Source organism: Dromaius novaehollandiae, chromosome W, assembly GCF_036370855.1.
Source record: "Dromaius novaehollandiae isolate bDroNov1 chromosome W, bDroNov1.hap1, whole genome shotgun sequence".
Classification (NCBI taxonomy): domain Eukaryota; kingdom Metazoa; phylum Chordata; class Aves; order Casuariiformes; family Dromaiidae; genus Dromaius; species Dromaius novaehollandiae.
The window spans coordinates 29,336,566-29,362,190 of NC_088130.1; the positions used below are offsets into that span (position 1 = coordinate 29,336,566).

The 25,625-nt window shown below is 40.6% G+C and overlaps 1 protein-coding gene and 1 long non-coding RNA gene across 4 annotated transcripts; one reads left to right on the top strand and one right to left on the bottom strand.

Moving 5' to 3' along the window:
• Window positions 1-5,335: 5,335 nt before the first annotated feature.
• On the bottom strand, window positions 5,336-13,851 carry LOC135324245 (uncharacterized). The gene is made up of 3 exons (XR_010385611.1): window positions 13,663-13,851; window positions 13,065-13,146; window positions 5,336-6,763 (listed from the first exon to the last, which is right to left on the bottom strand). It is a non-coding gene; the product is annotated as an uncharacterized LOC135324245 (long non-coding RNA).
• An 874-nt stretch (window positions 13,852-14,725) lies between these two features.
• On the top strand, window positions 14,726-25,625 carry LOC112995232 (stAR-related lipid transfer protein 4). Of its 3 annotated transcripts, none has more exons than XM_064500090.1 (6): window positions 14,726-14,749; window positions 15,314-15,430; window positions 17,247-17,296; window positions 18,834-18,960; window positions 20,225-20,339; window positions 20,909-25,625. In XM_064500090.1, exons 2-6 carry the CDS (start codon window positions 15,326-15,328, stop codon window positions 21,133-21,135), a joined length of 624 nt encoding a protein of 207 aa, XP_064356160.1. In that variant the 5' UTR covers window positions 14,726-14,749; window positions 15,314-15,325; the 3' UTR covers window positions 21,136-25,625. The 3 variants fall into 3 exon arrangements, with proteins under 3 accessions (XP_064356160.1, XP_025975876.1, XP_025975877.1); XM_026120091.2 differs by lacking the exon at window positions 14,726-14,749 and adding an exon at window positions 14,762-15,223; XM_026120092.2 differs by lacking the exon at window positions 14,726-14,749 and adding an exon at window positions 14,762-14,957.

Consider the following 25,625-nt stretch of genomic DNA (forward strand, 5'->3'; position numbering starts at 1 on the left):
TGGCTGGTGTCGTTTCACCTTAATTCAGTCCAAGGGCATCACGAACTTGGTCGTTGGCCCCAAGGGGAGGGAGGTCATCCTAAACGACTCCTTTCAGGCCACAACAACCAGCTTATGATCCTATGCTTGTAGCTAGGGCAAAGAAATGATCTATAGAGATACTGTGATTTTTTTCTTGAGATTCTTAAAATCTTTAGCCAATGGGGCGAGCTGAACTTAGTCCTTCAAATATTTTGGATCTTGTCCCTCAGTTAACCCTACTTCCTCAAAAAAAAAAAAAAAAAAAAAAAAGAAAGAAAATCACAAAGCACAGAAATTCTAAAGTATTGTAGGGGATCAGTCACTCAGTAATGCAATTTTTTCCTTCATTAAGCAGCAAAAAAAGAACGAAAACAAAGGGCAGAATCAAAACAAAGATGAAAGAAATAATTAGAGAAAAGGGTAGTGGCAGTACAGAAAAAGTGGATGAAAATGTATTCTGTAAACCCATATTTCGTTTTAATATGACTGGACAAAATCTCATCTACTGTCCTCTGTGAAGTGGCACTTTCACCATGAACTACCCAGATATTGTGGGATACTGGAACACAATTAGCTGGGTCCCTTTAAATTCTAAAATCCTTTCCATTTCTCTGGAAGTAACTTAAACTCTCATCAGTCATGTTGCCAACCACTTCCTGCTGGAATCAAGTGTTTCAGATTTTCCCTACTTGTAGATGGCTTGAGTTGTCTTTAAAAAACACCCACAAATCCAACTCCAATTAAAACTCAACAGCTACAACTCAAAGAAAAATACCACAAGTCACAAGACCTGCTATGATTTAGGAATTAATAATTTCAAGAGCTTCCATTCCATTCGATAGAAAGTTGTATCGTGTTAAGAGCAAGCTTGACCTGTCCAAGAAATACTATATAGCAGAATTACAGGTATCAGTCGCTCTTGAGAGTTTCTAGGATGGAGATGACTACAGTAGAAGTGCTTATAAATGCACCTCACTCTCTCATACTGCACAAAGGGAAGCTGTATCTCATGTTGGTAACCATTCCATTGTCCAAACACGGTAACTGTGTGTGTGGATGAAACTATCAGTTACAGAATTTGAGCAAGTTATTTTTCAGCAAGGTGAGCTACACATTGCTAGGACAAGAATAAATCAGACTTACATACTTAAATCAATACCTTATTTTTGTGGAATATGTAGATCCACAGGAATAAATGCACTTCAAATCAGATCAGTATTTCATCTTTTTATCTTGCATCTTTTATCAATCAGGTATTAACAGGGCTTGCACCGGTTAAAATCCACTCTTCTATAAACAGCTGTAAAAACACAGTAAGCGATTAAACTGTAGAAAGAGATTGAAAGCAAGCTATCAGACTTCCTACTGCTCAAAAAACACTTATTATGTAGGCATTTTGTAGAAATGGATGTTAGGACTCTAGAAAATGGACAGGAAAATCCTTTGAGAATGTACTTTATTTCAGAGAGCAATAGAAATGTCATAACGCTTCTAGGCTTTTTCCACGTACTTGAGGAAAACTGCTTAAAAGTAACATACCATGTAGTTACTTTTGTTCAAGTCCAAATAGCTGAATGTTTACACGTCATACAACTTACTCCAGCTACCTCCGTCTCCCACAAGACTGGTGCAGATGGTTTCTTTCGAGACATTAGCTTTGAAATTATTTGGCTAGTAGCACTGCATTCCAGCCCCACATAAAATAGCCCTGTATAGTTTACTTGCATTTTTCTCTCCTCACAATATCTCATGATTAATATAAATAGCTGTCTGCTAGTGACCTAGTAAAAACCCAAAAGAAACAAATACTAAAAAGTTTTATGCAGACCTACAAAAACTGTAACTTTGGTTGCAACAACTCTTCTTGCAACGCATTTAGGATTTAGCTTCATGTTGCTCTTTGAGATTTTTTTTTTATTCAACTGTTTATTTGCTTGATGTTAGCAGTGGCTGTCAGTCCATATGCCACTTTCAGCCTACTTGATAGATCTGTGAGTTTGGACTACAGGCTTGAGCAAATCAAAGCTTTTAATGAAACATAGTTTTGAAGTTTGATCACTTCGAGAGGGAGCCCTACAAAAGCAGGAGACTAAAATTAAATGGTATTTCTGGCTTTTCCTGTGAGGTTGAATTCCCATCAACACTGTCCAGCAACTGGACTGCCTGGAGGAGAGACCAAAGGGACTGCTTAGGGGCTGACGGCTTCTTGGCAATGCATTTCTAGAGTCACTTCAGGGTGGAGTGGCCCTGTGCACTAAACAAATCCCACATCTCTGCTTTACTTCACACATGCAGCTATTGGGCCCTTCTTTGAGAGAGTACAGTGTAGATTTGGGCAGCACACAAAAGCCTCAGACGTGCTAGTCATGGCAGTTAACAAAGCAGAGTAGGCATGGCAAGTGACCCGGAGGTCCCCTCCTGTCTTAATCTAGCATTCAAAATACAAACTGAAGTAACGTAACCAAAGTTGCCCTGCCTATCTTAAATATTTGGCAGTGTGAATCCATGCCAGCTACAAGAGCTACCTGCCCTATTACTCTCTCCAACACATCTGCTCTAGACAACTGCTGAACACTTACCAGGAACAAAATAAGAAGATTTATCATACGACCAAATTAGGAGGAGCAGGGAAAAGAAGAAGGGGAGAACAAAAGAAATGGAAACTATTGGAACCTAGGAGATGCAGAATGAAGACATACATGAAGGTGAGAAAAAAAGGAGAGAGTATAAGGTTATGGATATTGCACTTTGGTATAGTGAAGAAAAATGAAGTAAAATCTGACAAGAGTCCCCTAGTAAGACTTTCAAGAATTCAAACCATATCTCTAGAAAACAGAACAAGAATTCAGTCACACTTCAGCAAAGGCTTTTGGCATGCTCTTGATTAATTTTAACTTATATGTTTACGTAAGTTAAAACTGCTTAGGTACAGATAACACCTACATTGTAATGTTTTTCTAAGACTTAGTGATAAATTATATACTTTAACAAGAAATATTTTTGGTGCTGATTACTAGGAATGATTCTTAAAGCTACACACACACCAAATGACCTTGTTTTAGACCCTTGAACTTTGCTGCTATTCACACGTAGGCAAATTTTAAATTTCCTGATATATAGAGAGGAAGTTAGTGAGCTACATATTATTGGGCCTCTGGACCAAAGGCAGGATTTGTTATTAAAACAGATTTTATATATAGCCGAATGTCACATTTACAGTATACTAGAAATCAATGGTTCTACTTACTTCTTCCTGCTATAAACAGGCTTAAATGAGAAGCAAATTAATGCAAACTGTTTCTCCCTAAACAATCTATCCAACATTTTTCTGCCACAGAAATGGACAGAGCAGAGGGCATTAACTACAGAAAACTCCCATTAAAACACAGTTAATTTCCCAGATCTCTTAGGGAAGAAAGCCTAGTCTGGTCTTCTAACACATCCTGCATTTTAAAATAAAGTTGCTTTGAAGAATATTGCCCTCTTGACATAGCTTCAGCCTCTTACTTCAGAAGCACTGCATAAAAGCGTGTGTCATAGCATCCTTCAAACATATTAAACACCCTTAAACTCTTATTAGAGCCTCACTCCAGCTCTTCCTTGCTGGACCCACAGGAAGTCAATGTGACTGAAAGTCACTTAAGCTTTTCTGAGTCCTGGACACTAAACAGACTCTCTCTCTGACCTCTGTGATACAGCCTTTGTTACTGTCTGGCAGAATTAGATCATTTATCAGGTGATCGGTACTCCTCAAATCATTGAGAAACCTCCTACTTCTTCTAGTTGCTTACGTGTACAGTTTCCTTGAGCTCTAACCTTGTTTTGCCTCTAAGGAAACATGGTAACTTACACAAAGACTTTCCTCATACATTCACTCCTGCATCTTAGCAGAGTGCCATAGCCACTGCGTGAGCTTTTCGGTTTTTTCCTCCTTGAAGTCATCTTCCAGGATTTCATCCTAGGACAGCGGTGCTCTTTTTCCTGGAAACAAATTCTTTCCTTAAAATGTTCTACTAGTCATCTCAGTCCCATCTGAGGCCACTTCAAAGGGTCTCTCCGTATGTAAAAAATTGATTGTACCCACAGGTTTCAGACTGTTGTCCTGTATTTCCTTGACATGCTGTTATTCTCCACTTATACTGAATCCTAAGGTATGTTTTAATAACAATCACCTGCAAACCCAAGCCATGCCTCCTTGGTACAGAGGAAGAACTATCACATTCATTATTCAGAATACACCACAAGGCTGTACCACAGCTAACAAAACAACGTCATAGAACTGAAGGAGGCTTTTAAGATAATCAGGTTCAGTTTCCTACTGTTATCACATATAACACATCAAGTTCCATCTGAAAAATAGTTTAGGTTTCTCGAATCTACCTCGAAGCCTGAACCAGAAATACATTACTCTGTTAATCTCCTTACCTAATATTCACTCCCAATATTACATAATAATTTATACCCGGGATGAAGATAAAATCCATGATGTCAAGTCTGTTCTGGACTGACTGAGAAAATTGAGGCATTTATTTTGTCCATATTATTAGCCAATTAAGACAGAAAGTGTATGAAAACAATTACATCATGTTCAATTCATTAGTCAAAAAGGTTTATTTATTTTCAACTGCTAATACCATTTTCTCAAAGGAAATGGCTCAGAAATCCAAGATAAACGTATCTCACTAACTGAAAAGTTGCCAAACACACTTTAAGGCCTTAAAGCTGCAAGTTCTCAGCCTGGAAGTACTACAAGCAGTTTCCATTGTATAACTAAGATAAGCTGGCTACTTTTTTAAGGAAAAAAAATAAATTTAGGGAGTGTTCTTACTTAAAAAAAAAAGGAGATAGACCGAGAGCTAGACAGGCCTGTGTGCCATACTGTTCTGTCATCACACAGACAAATTATAATTGAAAAAACTAAGCTAGGGAAAAGGAATCCAGCCACAAATCCATTTGTGGGAAGCAAATGCAATAGAATTAAGTATTTCAGAGCATGTATTGTATAGAACAAAAATTACTGAAAACAAGCATTGCAGTTTGCCCTGGAAATCATACAAGTCACAAGAACTCATGTATCTTGACAGCAAGCGTGACTGTGGTCCAAAAAATAATCTTGATGACAATAGCAGCCCCATACATAAACTTACATAACACAGTTATAATGGTAAAAGTGTCTTCAAATGTAGCATATTCAAATCATTGGATTTACAAAAAAATACAAACATTGTAGAAGCAAATGCAGCAGGAACAAGGTTTCGAGTTTTGCTAGTGTCATGATCTTACCAAAGCAGAAGACAGTGTGGTCACAGGGGTTTTCAACATATGTTTATGGGAAAAGAAACACATACAAAAGCGTACAGTGTTGCCAATGGACACAATAAGTTAAGTAATTAAAAGCGAAGCCCACAGAGAAAGCAAAAAAACTGTTATTTATTCATTACTGTTTCCCTTTTTGCCTGACCAAGGACACTGCTCCTTAAACCTACTGCAGCGCAATTTGTAGGCAGCATGAGTGGGCAGAGTGTGAACATGGCAGATCTCTGCTCCTGGTATAATGGCACTGAGAGGACTGCTAGCAGTGACTGCGTGTTCAGCTCTGGCACTGTGCAGCTGTACCAGCTGGCTCCCTTAAACCTGTTCTCTGCTTTTGGGTGGAAGGGGAAATAAGGAAACAAGACAGAGACAAAGATTTTGACAACACAATTACAAAAATTACAAAACAAGGTGTTACCACAAAAATCCCAAATTTGGAAATCTCAGGTTAGTTGACAAGAAACTTTCAATGTAATACATTTCCAGAAAACATATATTCCTGAAAACTTTCAGCATAACATATTTCTAGGAAAAATTCTTAGCTTTCTAAACAGAGAATGCTAATTAATGCCTTAAGTTCTCTCAAGGTCTAACATCCATGGCATCTTAATATGCAGTATAGAGTCTACCCTTTGGTTCAACATCTGCCTTTCAAAGAACTCTGATCTCACCTTTCCATTTTTGTTTTCTGCCATGGAAAACGATTTGCTTTTCTAAATCTGAATTTTATCTCCTGGCTGTGACCTGGGCAACACTGCTTTCTTTTCTGGGAACACTTGCCTCAGTCCTGATGGATTTTAAGACACTAAACACTAAGAAGTTACTTTCATTATTCATTAACAAGTTTCTATCTACAGCAAACTAGGAATTCCTCAACATGACCAAGATAATGAGTTAGTACAGGCACACATCCAATAGTTATGCCTTGCTGATATTACGCCCAGACACTGCTATAAGTATGGACAATCCAGAGAACAGACTATGAAGTGACTGCTTTACACGAAGAGATTGCTTTAGAGTAGCAACCTGAGTCTGGAAGGAATCAAAACTGGTACACTTACCATGAAACAACTTCTCAGTAGCAGAAAACATGGGATCAGTTGTTCTCACATACATAAACAAGTGTGTTGTACATAGAAACATGAGTTAACAATATGGAGAAGATTTTTTTCAGCTATGTTTTTTTCCCTTTATTAACGGGGCAACTATGTTCAGGCTGACCACAATTATTTAAATTAAGCTGCTAATCCACAAACTGCTACTCGTCTCCTGTATGGGATAAAGTTCTTCTGTCCGCTACCTCATGGTGCACTATCTGTGTTTCTGATCCATGGCCAAGATATAGCTATTGCACCTGCAGAATGATGCACTTCTTGACGGTCTCAGTAAGGAAGTGTCTGCCACTGGCACATCACCAAGGCAGCCTGTCCTAGAAATAAAAGGTGTCCCTGTTAGAAAGCAAACAGCTGGGGAGGCAGCAGCAAATGAGTACATTAGGGACAGAATGAAGAGGTAATAAGATCACAAACAGACAAAACTAAAGATAACCCTGAGTGTGTCACTGAAGCCTGGCCAAGATATGGTCAACAACATTTTGGAGATAAGAAATACTATTTATAAAGATTTGTTAAGTGAGGGGGCTCCTGGTTCACTGAGACAAGATGATTGGGTCTGTTGAGAAGGGAAATATTATATCAGATTCAGAACACTGTCTGGCACTTCAGAAAGTGTACAAATATGAAGATCCACTACTACAACAAGCTGGATTTTTTTTGAGGGAGGTGTGGGTGGGGGTTCTATCAAAGAAACCAACTAAGGTCAGAGAGATTTAAAACGATGTATGTCATTGGATGTGAGTCTTTTACTCACTTGCTACACTGGACAGAATGCTGAAAAAACCCTGAATATTATTTACTACTATGCCAGACAGTGCCTTCTCAGGTTACAGTCAGCACTACAAGAGGGACATTTACAGGGTTTGTGAGACAGGACTATTCAAGCAATTGACAACTGATAGTAAGACTCCATTTACACTGCTATTACTGATATTATTACTTTACACTGTTACTATACACTATTATTACTTGTATTACTCCAGTGATGCAGTTGTGACCATTGCTTTTGAAAAAGGAGATAGGATGCTTTAAAAGCCAGTCAATCTATCTAGATTGCACTGACAGGACCAGGCAGGAGAGGAATAGAAATCATTTGAAATTCTCTCCTAGCAAAGATTTATGGCAGATTCTTAATACTTGATGATGCAGGCAGATAAAGAACAAAGATAATTTTAAGAAACCTCTACCTTTTATTCTTCAAATCAAGACACTTTCTGAACCAAGTCAGCATTTGAATCTCCTAACTGGTTCTGCAGTCAACTTTGAGAATAAAGTGAAGTTAGATTTTCTGCAACTGCAAAGTTAAGACTGTATATTACTAAAATATATAAACCAAGGATTAACTATCATTCAGGAAAATCTTCTTGATACAAGGAGACTTATTCCATATTCCAATGTGCTCCAAAGAGGAAATAATTAGGGCTAGTTGTTTCCTTACAGTCTATAGCAAAAGAATAGACAGCATTTGTTCTCATCCCCAAGCACCAGATTGAAGGAAGGTATTGTACTAGGATTTAGCACAAGTCACAGTTAGATAATATTATTTAAAAGTCTATCCACAGACACCAAAACTTTATAAGGCTTTAATAACATTTTAATGAGGGAAATTAGCTCCCTTCTCTATCATACTCCTTTCTAGATATTTCTTTCAACTGCTGCTGCCTCAGCAAAAAAATATTTATTTTGCTTTTCTGCCATCTTGTGGCTTAACCACAAAACACACTTAAAAAAGAGATACAAATGCTGGCTTGTGAAGAGATTGCTCTTTTAATATTATTTAGCCTAACTCGTGCTCCAAACCAAACACCACCCCCTTCACAGCAATGCAGCTTGCAGCTGTGTGAACCTTAGGACCCAGCAAGTTCCTCAAACAACTTGATCCAATACAAAGGAGTTGAGTCTAACAGTCCAGATCTCACCACAGAGGTGATGTACCAGTCTGCCTTCCAGAGACTGTTCCCTTTGACTCGGGTCTCAGTCAGGCAGTGATTACCTTACTTCATTCATACTTCTTACTTAAATATACTAGTTTTAAAGTGATTATGTCAGAAGCGAGCTGAATTCCAGCGGGCTCATTCATTAGGGCAGAGCCAAATGCTAGCAGTACTATGCCAGTGAAACACGCAAGCTTTTTAGCTATGCTTCTGCCCCTCTGGAAAGCTGTATTTCTGAACGTGTATGAGTGGTAAGAAGCCAGTCTCAGCCTTTCAGATTTATTTTGCATTTACAAGCAATGGTTGAGATGTCTGATTTAATACAGCTGATTCAGTGCTATTAGGCAAACAAACGTGAAATCCTAATGTCACTTCCACAGTTATATGTGGGCGAACTAGAAGAAAATAAACAAAGACTTGCTTTCCATTACCCTCTGACGGAGAAGCAGCACACTACACATTTACCTGAACTCAGACAAATAAGAAGTTTAGGAGCTGGTTGAAGGTCAGACATGAGGAATATTGGAGGTTTTCTATAGAGTTTTTTTGTTACAGCTTATTTTTTAACAGTATTGCAAGAATCACTAGCTAACTGGCTATTTAGAACAGCTCCACTGACTGAGCTGCCTGTTTGACAGAAAAACAAAGTTCTTTGTTTCCTTCGTGCTCGTGACATACTTCTCTGGAATAAACATTTTGTTCATCTTGGATTAGAGAAGGCCTTCTAGCAGGGACTTACAGTCAGTTGGATTTAGTGGTTCATTTGACAGTTAGTGGTGAATAATATTTGTGCATGTTGTCAGCAAGAAATAAACACTTAAGAGCCAAGATTTTGCTGGCTGATGTTCCAAGACAAGTTGGAGTTGTCCAGTAGTTTTCTGGCCAGATGAAATGCTATGCTAGTCTGACTGTGGAAACAACAGGAGTGGTTAAGGGCAAAACACTTCAGCTGGCTTATTATTTAGAGAGAAATTTTGTGGGCCATATCATTTTGGATGAGTTGGCAGTGAGTTTCAACAAAACCCTGCTTTTATTTAAATATCAATGCAGCTGTGTAAAGGCAGAATGACCAGCCCAGGATAGTTCAAGACCTTGGTTTTCCAAAGCAGCTTCTTCTAGAAGTTCAACTTTCAACTGTTCTTCTACTTACAGCTGACTTACAAACCTGAATATTGATATTTCCCTGACAGAGAATGAAAATCAGGTGGTTAGAGGTGAAATAGTGTCTTAGAAGTCAACTACAGGGGAAAAATAACTGCTGGATGTTCCTGTAGAAAAGAACAGTTTTAAAGGGTTATAAAATCTGTGTGTTATGTGGGAGACAGAAGGTCCTGGTCTAGATAGTCTGAATCTTTCTGTGAAGCTTGGTGTTTGGGCAAAGGCTCAGCTCCTGCTATTCCTTGACATATGTCGAGTGTTTTCTATCTTCTACAGTTAAAAGCAGTGCATTTGTAAAAAACCAAGGTTTTAAACCTTGCTCACATTAGTAAGTACCTTCCTTGAGATTAAGGCAACCATTCACACACGTAGGTATTTGTAGGTTTGAGACTAATGTCCTAGTAACACTGAGCACAATAAACAGATTAATGGAAAAATACAATGTTCATGACCATCAAATTGAGCACTGGTCTAGGAACAGCTCAATCAATCAATCAACCAATCATACCACTCTTTAAATTAATATCCTGCAGAAATACTAATCTGAGAGAAGTAAAATTCATTAGTGATATCTCAAACTGAATTGTACTATAGCACACATTGACATAAGCAGTGCAGCTAGCTTTCAAAGCTGCATGATGACTAAAAAAGACTCTGGCTCAGAATAGCTAAAAAATGTATTGCACTACTTTGGTAATCATCCTGTGCTGATATATTGCAGTCTATTGACCAGAAAATAGTTTAATAATTCAGTATGAAATTGCTGCCTTTTGCCAAAAATTGTTAAGCATATATATAGTCCTTCAGTTTCATTTTCCTTCTCAAAAGTTGTATAACCTGCTTTTGTCAAGCCATCAGCCAAAAGGAATGCAGATGCCCAAAAGAATAAAGCATGCCAGGCACCATTAGATTTTCAGACTTCTGTATGTGAATTTTCTGACACCCATGATTGTGGAAGTCTTACTCAATGCTTGTATGAAGCAGAAAGCTCCTAATGAAACAGCAAATTAGAAAAAAACAAAAAAAACCAAAAAAACCCAACCTTTTGAATTATCTGTAGCTATTTATTGCTGGTATAAAGCAGGGGGGGAGCAGGAAGCCTGATCTTGGATTGGCCTTTCTATTGCCACATCTCAGGTTTTGATTCTAAGGAGTTCCATTAATTTTAATTATGAAGGGAGATACTATATCTCTGTATAAACAAGCTAGCTCAACAGGCAAGGAGCAGCCTCAGGAGGACAAAATGTGTTTTAAAGTGCCTATTTAACAGAAAAGGCTTACTCAATGACTTTTTTAGTTTTCTCTGTGTGCAGGTTCAAAATGCATATAAGTTTGAGACTATTAAATATATCAGTAAGGGCGGACTGTTAGTTTTCTATCTGAAAACAGCACCAGTTGATTTGGAGGCATTCAAATTTAAGACAAATATACTGGTCAGAATCAGTTTAATGAGGCAACAATGTGCTTGTTGTTCTCAGCCTTCCAACAGCTGGAGTTCTGGCTTTGATCCAGTAAAATACTTTAGCGCTGTTCGGGACTGGAGCCAGCCTTCTAAGTGACATATAGGAATAAGCCCACTAAATATAAATAATTTTATACCCTCTGTTACAAAAGCAGAATTTGGTCCACTATGTTTGGTAAACTGTACTATTTTTTTTTACTTCCAACACCCTCGCAAAACATTGGGGTTAGGTGTGTACAGCTCCTTGCGTTTGAAAGCCACCCATGATGCCCTTCTTTCTACTCTGTAACACATTCCACAGAGGTACACTTTCAGTGATCATCCCATTCCTAGGCACAGCTTAGCTAAAATTAAATGCCAGTAGCTAGGCTTATACTTTTGCATAAAAAAATATTTCTAGGATGAAATATCAAGCACTTTAAGATAACAATTAAACTTAATCAAGAGAACCATGGCATCTTTCAGGATAAATCTGATTTATCAAGTTATTTTCATGCTGGGGAACAGAGCTATTTTGGGACTTTTAACAGTGTCCAAGGATCCTACTCAGCACTATCATCAAAATTTCCCTGTGCAAGGTGCTGTATAACAACAGGAACAGACATCCTTCTACAGCAATACCACATACTCCTGGGGTGATGAGGCCCTGGTGCAATTTGGCAGTGGTTCAGAAGTACCTGCTGTTAAAGAATATTGAGCTGAAACTGTCTAGAGGTAGCTGCTTAGCACAACTTATATAAAACTTGCTTAGCATGAGTAGCTAAATTTGTTGAAGCCTTAGGCCGCACTTAGATAAAATAATGAACTTTTACCTAGTTCAGTAAGAAAAGGGGCCTGAGAGCTGGTTCAAACTGGAATGATAAGGGAGTTACAAGCAGTTTGCATTCCTGTGCTTCACACTCCGAAAGGGAGGATGTCAAGGCTTTGAAATAAGGCCTACTTGGGCACCAGGACCCTGGGGAACAAAGCCTCCTCTCGCTGCTGAAACAGTGTTAATTAGGGGGGTCTGGACTATCTTGGGGTCTGGATTATATCCCCTTCGTCAGGACCTTGGGAGATAACACCTACTGTCACTGCTGGGGCAGTGCTAATTGCTGGAACAACACCTCTTTGTTTTTAGCCTTGAGAGACAAGGGCGGGACCCGAGGAATCAAAACACATCTGTCAGCAGAAACCGCACCAGTAAAGATAAACAGCCTACCTAGGGACAGTGATGAGACCCAATAAGGAGCAGGAGACCCCAGACCTAAATATTACTATTGGTCCAAACTACCGCGTGAGGGGTGGAGAGCTTAGACTGGCAAGTTATAATTGCCCAGGGGTTTCTTTGTTCGGGGTCCCTCTTCAGAGGCACCCACCTTGAGCTGTAACTACTGCACGTGTGTCATTAAAATTTAATTATTTAATTTGCTTTGATTTGGCTCTGAACTTTTCTGTGGGAACCTAGGGTCGGGCCCTGTTATGGTGGCCGACAAGTCTAATTTCCATAACACCTGCTGCAGATGTGCACGGAGGTCAGGAGGAAGAAGCAAGATCATAGTATTTCCTCACATTGGCTCATGTCCCAGCCACTGTTGGTACTGCTGCAGCTAATGAAGGAATATAGCCCAGGAAATGTATATGGAAGCGCTTACATGCCAGTTACCTCAGGTGCTTCACTGACACTTTGTTGCACAGCAGGGAGCACTAGAAGATATAAAAGTCTCATGCTGATGAAATAAATACTAGTCGGTAAGCCCTGAGAGCACCCAGTCAGCCCATACCTATACAACGAATACTGAGTATCAGAATCTAGAGTATCCAGAGCTGTATAGAAGACTTATTCCAGAATTGCAGAACCTAGCTGTATGAGAGCAGCTTTCAAGAGATCAGGCAGCTTTCCATTATAATCCTTCCAGTCCATGAAAAAATGACACAAATAAGGTTTACCAGTAAGGTTTTCTTCAAAAGTCATCATTTTCCAATGAAATCCAGTAACTTCCCACCTTCAGAAAACAAAGTCTTACTTCCTCTAAAAGTTAAAAAAGCAAGCAAACAAACAAACAAAAAAACCAAGCTTACCTTGGAAGGTTAAACTAAGTAACAGATCACCAGGAAAGAAAGTCATTTTCAAAGGCCAGAAGACACAGGACTTTGAAGAGTGCTGTAAGCCAAAGAAGAGTGGAGAGAGTAGCCTAGGAGCTGGTCTAATATACACTTTATTACTGACAGAAAGACAACAGACCAGAGTCTGGAGGCAGAGCAGTGAAATAAATAAACTGAATCTTAGCAATGTTGCTAAGATTTAGTCTCAAAACTACTCTTCCAATTCTGTACTGTAAAATTTCAAGGATTGCACACAAGACATTTTCACTTTAGCTGTCCTAACAAACACAGTCTTTCCCGAGAAACCAATTTTCATTTAAGGAAAAATGACTGAAAGATGTGAACTGATCTTTATCAGAGCATCTGCTATGCTTGTTTTACACAGATCGTATTCCACAGAAAGAATACTACAGAGCACTGGTGAGGAAGGGGAGCTAGGGACAGCCCAAAAAGGCTGGTGTAAAGCAGCATATTGAGAACATTACAAACATGTTTAAATCATTCATTTTGGAAGCTAGCACTGGCCAAGATGAACAAGCAGTTATCACACAAAGAAAAGCTGCTGTCCCCATACCTTTTACTGTATTTTTTTACTGTTACTTCTTGTCCCTTTTCTTTTTACTTCCCTTCCAAGAGGAGTTTGGACTTTTTGCTTGGGAGTTGCCAAATGCGATTCTGTTGGACTGAGGTGGGTGAAGACCAGGGAACAGTGCAATTCTGCAGCGAGGGAGACAGGAAACAACCAGTTACCTATGCTTTGCAGTTTGTTTCAGTCCTGAGCTGAGCTCAGGCGCAGCCTTATTATGCAAGGAGAATCTGGTCTGCTTACTGCTCTACAGAGCAAAACAAAGCATCAGTTATTTCTCAAAAGTATGTCGAACCACAGGGGAAGCACTGCTGATCAAAAGTAATGGTGCGTCTCTGGTTTTCTCACTGCAACGTGCTATTTACACCGGGTGCTGGGCTCTGCACTGTCCAAAATCCATCACAGCTAGACAGACGTTTTGTTTTCAATTTCTGACACCGTGACAGTCATGGCTGACTGGAACCTGGGAGGCACTGAGATAGGGACGAAGGTCTTCACCACTCTTGCCCACATCTGAACTAGCAGGACAGGCCCCAGCTGAACGGCCAGTGTAGGCAGGGGAGCATGCACAACGCCTCAACTGAAAAGCACCAGTGTCGCCTATTCTGCAACACTAAGCAAACCGTAAAGTTACATTAACACGGCAGGCTGGAGAAAATGAGGCTCGGAGTGACCCCCACCCCCGCTGACAGAGGTTTGGTGTGCTATCACGTGGTGCGATAGTAACGGTCGGTCACCACAGACGCACCGGCACGGCCTGCTGCTGTCTGGCCTCGTCCCGCTGCCCTGGCAGCGCCGGCAGGCCGCGCTGCGCGGGTGGCCGCGCGCGCCACAGCCGCGCAGCAACCGTCGCGGCCCGCCGCCGCCAACAGTCGGGCTCGCGCCGCACGCCGGGCGGCGCTTAACCCCGCCCTTCGCCGATCACTCCACTCCCCGCGCCCAATCACACCGCCAGGCTCCCCAGCAACAGCGAATGGGAAGGCGCCCTCCTTCCCCTCCCAGTGACGACACGCCGGTGACCAGTCGAAAGTTCGCGTGATACCAGAAGGCGCCGAGCGTGGGCGGGGATTAGCCGGTAGGGCCACACCCTGCTGGCCCACCCCATCCGAACTTCGCACTCTGCCGAGGCTGTAGAGCTGCAAACCACCGGCAGCGGCTGCTCCGCCATTGGCTGCGCCGCGAAGCCGGCTGCGCCCTTATTGGCTGTCGGCATCGGCCGTTAGCGGCCGGGCAGGGCGGCAGCGCCGCTGCCGGGGGGAGGAGGGGGAGGGTCGCGGCCGCAGGTGAGTGCGGGGGCCGGGGCCAGAGCGGCAGCACGGGGCTCGGCGTGCGCTTCCAACGGCCGCGGAACGCCAGGCGCGAGCGCCGCGGGGGCGGCCGTTGGGGGCGGCCGTTGGGACGTTGGCCCGCTGCCTGCGCCGCGCCGGGTGGCTGCCGACAGGCAGGTCCTGCCGGTTGCCTCGCCCCGCCTGCGTCTCTCGCCCAGAGCAAAGCGTCGGGCTGGGGGAGTTCGCTTTGAGACTGATAATTTCCACCTTCTCTGCTCAAAGTGAGTGGATATCAGCGGGTTTAAATGAGTAATGCTTGTATTTAATTTAGTGTCCTGTTTTGATTTCTTTCTTTTTTTTTTCTAACGCAGGAGGGGGGGAAAATGGATCTCCTGCCAGATTCAGCACCCCTGGCTACAAAACTGCAGAACACTCTGGTTCAGTACCACAGCATCGGAGACAGCGAATGGCGGATTGCTAAGAAAACTGTAAGTGATCTAGGTGGAGTTTCTTGCCTGTGACACGATTTGTTGTGTCAAGCAAGTGGTAGGTCACTTAGGGGAAAAATTATGCCATGTACTACCAGTGTCAAACATTTGGCAAATTCTTATGGGACTTTCAGGTGAGAGGCTCTGTGAAACAACCATTCTAGGATAGTACAGATTTAGGTAATAGAGTTTTTCTTCCCTTTGCAGACATGCTCTGTCATTCTTCATAACAATTTTCAGAAAAGTGTCTCACAGTGGGATCCTACCTATGTAGGGTGATGGGATTTCTTTGAAGCAAAATTTGAAATGCTATTAGTGCTAGCAATGTTGCGAGATGCTCACTTGTATTTTCTAACGATTCAACCACAACCTTCAGGTAGGGTCTGACAACCTCTGGAATCTAATTTGTCTGTAATGCCTGAACCCTTCATGCTCCAGCCTCTGACGTCCTGTTCTTAAAAAGTGAGATCATCCTCAGTTCTCTCTCTCACATCTCTTCATATATTTCTATTGGCTTCAAGCTACAGCAGTGTATCAGAGCCCCCACATTATCAGAAGTTTCTTCCCATGAAAATAGAAGGCAGTCCCTGCTTTCCCCAAGCAGTTTGTCATGCCCTTCTTCTTAGCTGCTTGACATTTGCAAGTCCCACTCCATCAGACTAAATAAACTTCCCAGATGCCTCACTCCTAGCCCGAGTGAACACTTTTTAGTCCTGTCTGGCATGGAAAGTAGAAATGAATTTTGACTTTTGTATCTCAGTGTGGTAAGGTGATAGAACTAGTGTAGTAAATTTGTATCTTTACCCTTTTGTTACAATGCTTTTGAAGAGCCTTGTATTTGTGAGTACACATACCATTATTTTCCTTTAGAAAGTTGCCTGAATCTCACTGTTCGGATCATCTTAATCCCCATATTTTACTCCTGTAAAGTCCCCGTTGGACTTCCTTCCTTCCATTTTGGTATTCTGCCCTGTAAAAGAATTTCAGATTTTTAGCTACCTGCAAGGAAGATTCTTGAGGAGGATTTTATTGGGGGGGGGGGGGGGAGATGCTTTCCCCCTCCATATATGTAACAGTTCAGGATGTAGTTCTTACACTACTGTTCTTTAGGGTGTTTGGTTCTTAGTGTTTATGTATTTATGATACCAAGTAAAGAAAATCCCAGAGGGCACTTTTATAACACCTAAATACACAGATTTTGTACCAAGGTCCCATTTTATAGTTAGATAAAAACAAGGGATACCATTTCTTTATTTCCTGTGGCAAACTAAAATGAATAGACCACTACTGGCAGGATGTTTCTAGTCAGGCATCTAGGAGAGAGGGATGACTTAAGCTTCCTTGTCAGCCACTGTCAGCACCTCCTGCCACACATGTGCTTGGTCATGTGTTACAGAAGTGCAAATGTAAGTTGTGTGGTCTTCCTGTCTGAGTCCAGACAATGACTTTCCAGTCATCTTTTATGTGGAAGGCTTTGTGTAATAATGTGATTCCATTATATTCTGTGCATTCCTAGTAAACTGGCTTAGCCTGCCAAGTGCTGTTTTTGGAGAGGCTTCTAGAATTTGATACTGAGAAAGTCACTTGAGTGATTTTTGGAAAGAATGGAAGATTGTTAGTAAAAGATGTCTGAAACATCTGCTTCAGTTCCTAAGAAAAACATACAAAAGTGCCCAGATATTAGGTCAGTGAGCACTTTAGGATATACCATAGTTAATGGTAAAGTCTTTTGTTCTTCAGAAAAATGTGATTTTTCTGGACATCTTAGAATTGTCTGTGAATAATGGTTAATACCATAACTTCCATTCTTTTTCAGAAAGATGCTACTGTGTGGCGTAAACCATCAGAAGAATTCAGTGGATACCTGTAAGTTTGCCTTCAGACCACATACATACTTTTATGGTTCCACGAATGTGCTTTAGAGAATTTAGGATGTGAAGAAGCTAGGTGGAACATCTAATGTACCTCTTTGCTGTGCAAAGGCCTGTACCATTTCTTTTTAGTTTTATAATTCAATGCTTTAGTCTTGCATATTGTCTGGAATAACTAAAAGTGAACACTATAGAACATACCGCAGAACTCCCATTGGCTTAAGCTGGCAACATCATATTCCCAGACGTTTTAGAAAGATCATCTGTAGACCACAGAATCAAGTCCAGGTTCCGTAGCTCCCAGGTGTTATTGAGTGACAGCCCACCTCTTACAGTACTTGTACTGTCACAACAACTATGCAACGACAATAGAGTAAGACATCAAGCACATAACTGGGAAAAGTGTGTGCCATAAAGGCCCTTCCATTGTGACTTTCTGAGATTGGGTTCTATAGCTATCTGTAGGTTTAGATGGAGAAATAGTGACTAGAAAAGAGCAGGCTGACGGAAGGAAAAATATTGTGAAAAGGTAGTGTTTGAAAGTATCTCAAGGACTGATACACTCTGGGGACTACAAGGCCTGCTGAATCTGCAAGAACTGTTATGCCTAGACACCAAGTCTAGTGAATCCGTATAGGGCCATCAGTGCACACTGGTATCAACAACAGGTTCTGTAACTTAAACCACAGCCAAGAGGGCATCTACAGATGAAGCCTGCAGGGTTGTATATACACCTGATGAAATAGAGGATCTTTTGAGGGACTTTCACCTGCCTAGAAGTCACTGGCCTGTTAGTGTAGTCCTCCACTTGTGAGCATGCGGCTGGAGTTGGCCTCACTACTTTTGCTCCAACCCTGTAACTATGAATGAATGTGGGTGAAATATGTGAGCGAATAAATGAATGTGTTTTCTGAATAATTACCTGCTATTAACAATAGCAGCGTAATGAATAAGAAATGTTTTGAAAATAATGATTCTGATCTATTTTTCCCTCTTTAGGAACATGAGGCCAGGCAACTGAAATAAGCAAAAAGTCTAGTGTCTAATAACTTACACCAAATTATCTTCTATGGTATTCTAATAGGCCACCAAAGCATAACTTAGAATTTTCATAAAGTAGAAACAACAGTAGTAAAACCAAGACAATAAGAAACTTTTTCCCACATATCCCTGCACTCTTTTCTGTTTGCTTTTAGTTTCAGTTTTCCCTGGAGGACTCCCTTGCTTCCCATGAGAGAGCAGCAAAATGACAAGCTGTTTTAGAAATAAACAATGATGATTTTAATCTGAGGAAAGAATTTGCAGTTTGAGAAATACAGTTGCAGCTTAAGCACAAAGTTTCTCAGAATACCATTTATTGCAGTGGAAAGGAATAGATACACCAGTAGGTCTTTTTCCATACTGCCTCTGATAGAATTGTATGCCGATTACAACCCCAGGTAGCAAGGTATTACAGTAAGCATGCTGTTGCAAAGTAATAGCATGCTTGGAAAGAATTTCTTACTTTTAAATATAAACTTATGTTTCTCTAGCTACAAAGCTCAAGGAGTGGTGGAAGATGTTACTAACAGAATAGTGGATCATATTCGCCCTGGACCTTATAGGCTAGACTGGGACAGCTTAATGACTGCAATGGACATTGTAGAAACATTTGAAGAGGTAAAGATTTGTTTAGATTCATAAAGAAAATGTGTATAGGTGTCTATGTGAGTCAACAGTGCAGCAGAGCAGTTGTTCCAACAAATAACGATGTTAGCCTAAGGAATTAGATATTTTCTACATGTGCATGTGATTTTTGTGCATACATGTTGTGGGTAAGCTCAGGTGGAAGGGGGTTGTCTTCACAGTTCTATTCTGAAGCCTGAAGCTCAGCTTTCCATCAATGCTAGAAATGAGGATACTAAGGAAAATAAGGAAATGCGGAGTAAAACTAGGAAGGTCATGATTCTCTCAGATCTGGGAGCTCTGGTACCCTCTGAAAAAAATTTGCATACAGGGAGAACTATAGTGTGGTATTTTATGTCCCAAAGATTTTTCATACAACTTGCTTTCTTCTGTTCCACAATGTACGTAATTGTAGGTGTTAAAATTCCACACGTACTTTTACAGAAACTACAGCCTCTCCCTATTCCCAAAAGGCTGACTTCACTATGCAGCAGGGCTTTGTGCTGGGAGCCAGAATAGTTCATACTGAGGGGCAGGACTTGCAAAAGAAAGGTAGGTTTGAAGCTGATTATGTGCCAGCTGGTAGCTTTATTTTGGTTACTGGGGACATTCAGTACAGAATTTCAGAAGCCTGTGGGCTTCTGGCTTAAACACTGATTAATCATCTTTTGCTCTGGCTCTAAAGGAAGAATTACGTGGCAAAGGTTTTTTGCTAATTATTTACAAAAACACATTTTTGTGATTTAGTAATATTTACAGAAACCCTAAATGTCTCTTAAGAATGCCTTTCTGAAGACTTGTTTACATTCTGTTTTGTTATCCACTTTGTGGATCATAAGTGCTTTACAGAGGCTCCTAGTACTGAGAGTGGCCTTCTGGGGTTTATTCCTGGGCCTTTCAGGCTTGCTAAGTAGTAGGTAAGCCACATAAAAGCCACATAGCTTTTAGTTCCCAGTCCTTGAATAACAGTCCTCTAGTTTTAGTCAGTGTGGTTTAAAGGTGCCAGATATTCTCAGCTCCTGCAGCTCTCAGTTGCAGACTGCAAGTCCTTACAAACTTCCAGCATTTAGATTGGAAAATGACACCTTCATTCAGACCTCACTGCAGTTGTCTGCACAGTGTGTACTTGAGGTCAGAGGCTGTCAGTGGAGGAGATGGTCTTTGTGGAAAAGACTAGCTGCATACAAGCTTAAATTTCCCTCTCATTGTACTTAGATCTCTTTATTTTCCTATCCTCTTCGTTGTGTCACTCAACAAGAACTGCTGTGTGATGCGCTACACCACTGCGGGCCAGCTCTGGAACATCATAGCACCAAGAGAGTTTGTTGATTTCTCTTACACTACAAACTATGAAGATGGGCTTCTAACATGTGGTAAGGCACCACTCAGCTCTGCTTATTTCTTATTTTGCAACAGCTGCTTGGCTTAAGATATGATTCTAGTTAAGTTTATTTCTGTACTTCTTTTATTACTTAAGCATTCCAAAACTGCATGATGATTTCCAGGAAGTATTTCAAAGATATTTGAACATTTTACAGATTTAAAGCAGTGTGCAAATACCAGCTTTTTCATGAGCCATCCCTGTGTATTAAAGTACCATTTCCACCAACTGTGGGACAGGAGTGGTAGAGACAAGTTGAGTGGTCTGCTCCAGCTCGTATAGCAGATCGGGTGAAATAACAATTTACTAGTAAATGAGAGGAATATCTTTTTAATGTTAGAAGTTTTGATTATCAAGTTCTGTTCTTCCGTGAGGGAGTTTGAATGAAGAATAGACAACTTTCATGCATGAAAGTACCCCCAAAAACTTGCGTGTCTACCACTACTACTGAATGCCCCAAGCAGAAACTTGTACTTTTTAAGTTTACTGTGCCTTTATTTTTCATCTGTCTCAAATTCATTTGCTTTTTTTGTTTGTTTTGTTTTTTGTTTTCCTCAATAGGTGTAAGCCTAGACTATGGAGAAGTGAGACCTAATTTTGTCCGTGGATTCAATCACCCTTGTGGTTGGTTCTGTGTCCCACTTAAGGACTACCCTCGCCACAGTCTTTTAACAGGTTATATTCAGACTGAACTGCGAGGGATGCTACCACAATCTGCAGTAGACACTGCCATGGCTAGTACCCTGACTAATTTCTACGCTGACCTCAAAAAGGCACTGAAAACGTAGTCAAACCGATTTAGAAGTCCATGCGTTTCATGCAATCAAATTACATTGTATAGTTTAGCATAGATTAGCTACTCAGTTCAGAGGCAAGTAACATTGTTCCTGAATGATACCTGAAGCTTTATGTAGAGAGATCCAAACAACTTTACCAAGTACTTTTTGATGGGAAACCTAGCCGGACTGCACGCATTCCTAATTCACAGCACAAGATTTTGTTTCCTGCTCAGCACTCTCTAGCTGTGCAAGGTATGGTCTGAACATATAAACCCTCTGCTTCCTGGGAGGATAACACAAGATGCAAGCCTGGGCTTGATAAATGCAGCATGAAGTCAGCTCTCACCAACAGTACTGAGAGTGGAGACTGCTCAGAATTTTCAGCAGGTGCAGGTCACTGTGCAGGCAACATCTCATTGAATATGTTATTTTATAATCTAATTTTTTATCTTTACTTTAGATTTTTGAGCTATGTAGTGTGTGCAGGCACATATATAATTTCTGTACATTTTAGTTTATTGCTCTGTAATAATTCTGGGTTTTAACAGTCTGCTTTGATTTACCTTATGGGTGTTATAGCTGAGTTTTTAAATGATACTATTCATTAGAAAGCTATTTGCTTATGTTAGCAAAAGTAAGTATTCATTATTGGCATTTCTTTCGTGTTGCAACTGTAATGTAATTAACTGTTGTATGCAACAGTCCCAGTGCATAGATAATGAAATGTCTTTACAGCTGATGCAAAGCTCATTTAAGTCGTCAGGTGTCTTTCCATCATTTTCAGTAGGCTTTTAATCACATGCTTAATCATCAAAATAGCAAACCTCCTGCGGTTCCTCTGTGGTACTCTGCACTTCTAAGTAGTTTTTACTTAGATTTGCATGAAATCATGTTTCCAGTTTAATTTTTGCCTTTCTTGACAGAAAAAACCTGAAATTACTGAAACTACAGCCAGGTCCACTAGCTCACTTTAGCCCAGGCAGCAGTGTAGCCCAAACAGCACAGACTTGCTGCATACCTGGGCAGGTTGCCAGGCCCAGCTACCTCAAGTGTGCCTGTGCTGGTGCAGCACACTAGGGTGTTCTGTGGTAATACCAAGACTGATATTTGCAACGAGTGAAATAAACATTTTAAAACATGAGCAGCTGAAGGCTGAAAACTCAAGCTGGAGAGTTGCTCAGGGCCACTGAAAGCTGAAGGGTCAGACTTTTAAGAATAATGAGCCACCTAATGATGCTGATAGGGACATAGTGGAGGGATTCAAAAGCTTACTGTCTACACTGCTGGGAAGCTGAATTCTCTTTAAAACCCTGTCTGGAGCATTTAAATGTTTGTATGCATCATTTGCTCAAGAGAAGGCTGTAATGATCTCTATGTTTTACCAGTGCTAATAGAGACAAGCTTAGCTGCATAGTAGGTTAGGGAAAATACCTTGGAGTCCTAATGTTTCAGGGGCATGTTGCATACATTCATTCCTAAGGGACAAGAGCAGGCTGTTTACTTCAGTTGTTTGTTCACGTGTCCAGAAAGCATAAGGAACTCTTTGGATCTTAGTGCTTCCAATATTTATTTGTGAATGCCAGCTTTCACAATCCAAGGACTGGTAGAAAACAGTCTGAAAAACACATTCAGATGAGATTATTTTTGAAGTGTGACTTTGCCCTCTTCTTACTGTGCTTTCGGAGATCCTTGTATACTCCCTTCCCCTCCCCAATCCACCCAGCATTTTTGAGCAGACATTGATTAGGCAAGGTCAAATAAAGTTATTTCCCTGCAATATTGGCTCTTTGAACACTGGCCACAGTAGCTGAACTCTGAACAGTAGGGACTTTTCTGTCTCATTGGTTGAGCAGAGAGGTAGGGAGGGCAGGGGTAGGATATTATATATCAGTGAGAGCTTTCCCAGTTTGCTTCACCTACTGAAGCATTTAGTACTGCACTAGAGCATTTAGTTTAAGACACTTAAAGACAGTGGCATCAAACTCACTTCTGTGTCTTCCCAGGCAGAAAATGCTACCTCCCTGTCGGGTTTGCATATTCTGCAGTTGCTTTTAAATTCTGTGGTTACTCTCCCAGTTTTTCCTATTTTCCTCCCAATGTTGGGAATTCACAGGGTAATCTTTTACTACCATTTACACTGAGGAACGAACATCAGCAGACAGGCTTTTCCTGAATGCTAGGATCCACTCCTTTCTAGCAGTGAGAGGTGCTGGTACAGAGGCAAGTATGAAAGCCCTGGCAGTACTGCTCCATACGATGAGCACTGATGTGATTACAGAGGAAACTGTGTGAAGTGTACCCTATTGATTCCTCCCAATTATAGGAATAAAAGTATAGTGAATATGAATATTCATGGTTCCTTTTTTGTATATGTACATCTATATCACAACTCCTTCAATTAGTCAGCAGCTTTAAAAAGAGTTCTATTGCTCTATAAAGAGCACAGTTTAAATCTCACAGAGACATTTCAGTGCTAGACAAACAAGTCAAAAGAAGCACAAGACACTTTTATAGAAGGATGTTTGTACAGTAGTAGGCACTGCAGAAAAGTTTTAAGAAGTCTCTGTTCCAAATGGCCAACATAAGGGCCTGATCTAACTCCTCAAAGTATCTAGTCTTATTTGGTGTTCATAGAAATGGCAAAGGAGATAGGCTGATGAAGCACAGAGCAGCTAAGGAAAAATGTGTTTAAATGGAAGAAAATTTGTAGCATATTTTATGTGTGATGTTTACAAGCATTTCTCCATGCAAGTTTCCTTTTTAATCAACAGAATTGTTTTCAGTAACAGGCCTAGGGATGGAAAGATTTTGTGAATAAGGGCGAAGTTTCCAAAAGCAGAGTAGGCCTCCTATGTTGCAATGCAGTAATTTGTTCCTTAAACGCTGATTAAACTGGCTTTGTATGTTTTAAGACATACACTATTGCCTCTGCCAATGAGTCTGAGCATTCAAATGAACAACAGAGTGAAGACTACAGGAGGCAGAGAACAGAGGTCGTTTTTTTTTTTTTTTTCTTTTCCTTTTTTTTTTTTTTTTGAATCTGAGAAGACATTTTGCAATTCTTCAGTTTTCAGGTTAGCAGAAATCAGAGAGAAGGTGCAAACAAGTTTTAGGGATTTATTTGGGGACATCTCACAGTTCTAAATATATTTCTAACTTATGAGTGTAATGACTACTGACAAAGTATGCTGATTATGCTGCTGAAGCAATGCATAGCTGGTACCCACACAGTTGTTATTCCATGCAGCTCAGCTAAAGAGTAATACAGAATTATAATGAACATGTCCAGTTTCATAGGATGTGTTAGAGTTGTTTGAAACTGAAACTTATTTTCCTTTTATATAACTAGGGATTGAGAGGACTGTTAGATCTCTGAATAGAGCTATTCCTTTCGTTCCAATTTCTGCCAAAACCTCTCTTGCCAACCAGAATACCCTGAGAGTCACGGAAGCCACAAAACCAAATGCTGATCCAACCAAGACCTCTTTCCCTGCCTGGCATCGTTTTCCTCCCGAGTTAGTGGTCAGTCTGGGAGTCGAAACAGCACAAACGGGAAGGGGGTTGAAGGGAGAAAGTGCAGGAGCTCTTGTTTTGCTTGTTAAGAGGTACTAGGGAACAAAGTAAATTCCTTAGCCTAGATTCCCATCATACTCACAGTACCAAATTTGCAAATTTGTGAGGTTTACCAGTACTTCTCATTGTCAGGGTGAGGCACAAGCTGACTGCAATACTTGAGTTTAAGAGTGTTTCAGATAAACTAGAATATAGGACAGTGTCATCTGAAAGCAGCTTCTGAATGAGGAGACGCCAAACTTGGCACCCCCAAAATAGCAGAGACCAGTTTTTGCTAGAGAGTAGGCATGTATATAGACATATCAGAATTATTTTTATATGACCAATATTTAAAAAATTTATCTTTTATTGTAGTCTAATCTTTGGCACTTTAACTAGGTCCTCTTTGTACATAGGAGGGGTGCCTAAAGATGAGACCATTTCCATGGTTGGCTTCTTTTTTTCCATCCAAAACCTCCAGCACAGAGTCTTGCCTGTAGTTGTGCTGCTTATTTTGTAAGCGCAGCAGCTAGAGGTTGGTGCAGTTGGGAGCAGTTCAACATACTCTACTACAGCCTGCTGGGAGGTAAAGCAGTGCTCTAGCTATATACTCTGGGAAGAGCACAAGCTTTGATTCAAAACTTGATAAATTTGTAATGCTTTTAACTGACAGAAATGTTAAGAAAGTGCATAATTCTTCCATTAAATCAGAGATAACCAAGAATGGAGATACTGAACCATTTTCAAGGTGTGAGCTACAATCTACAAGGTTCATTGCTGACCAAGTAGCCATAGTTCTACTGAAACCAGTCAAGTTGTGCCTATGTTTAAAAAGTCAATGTTAATCTATCTTAACAGTGGTTTTAGCTGATTGTGTTCAGTGCTGAAGAAAATTGTATTTATATTTTGAATGCGATTACAGAATAAATTAAAACATGAACTCCAGA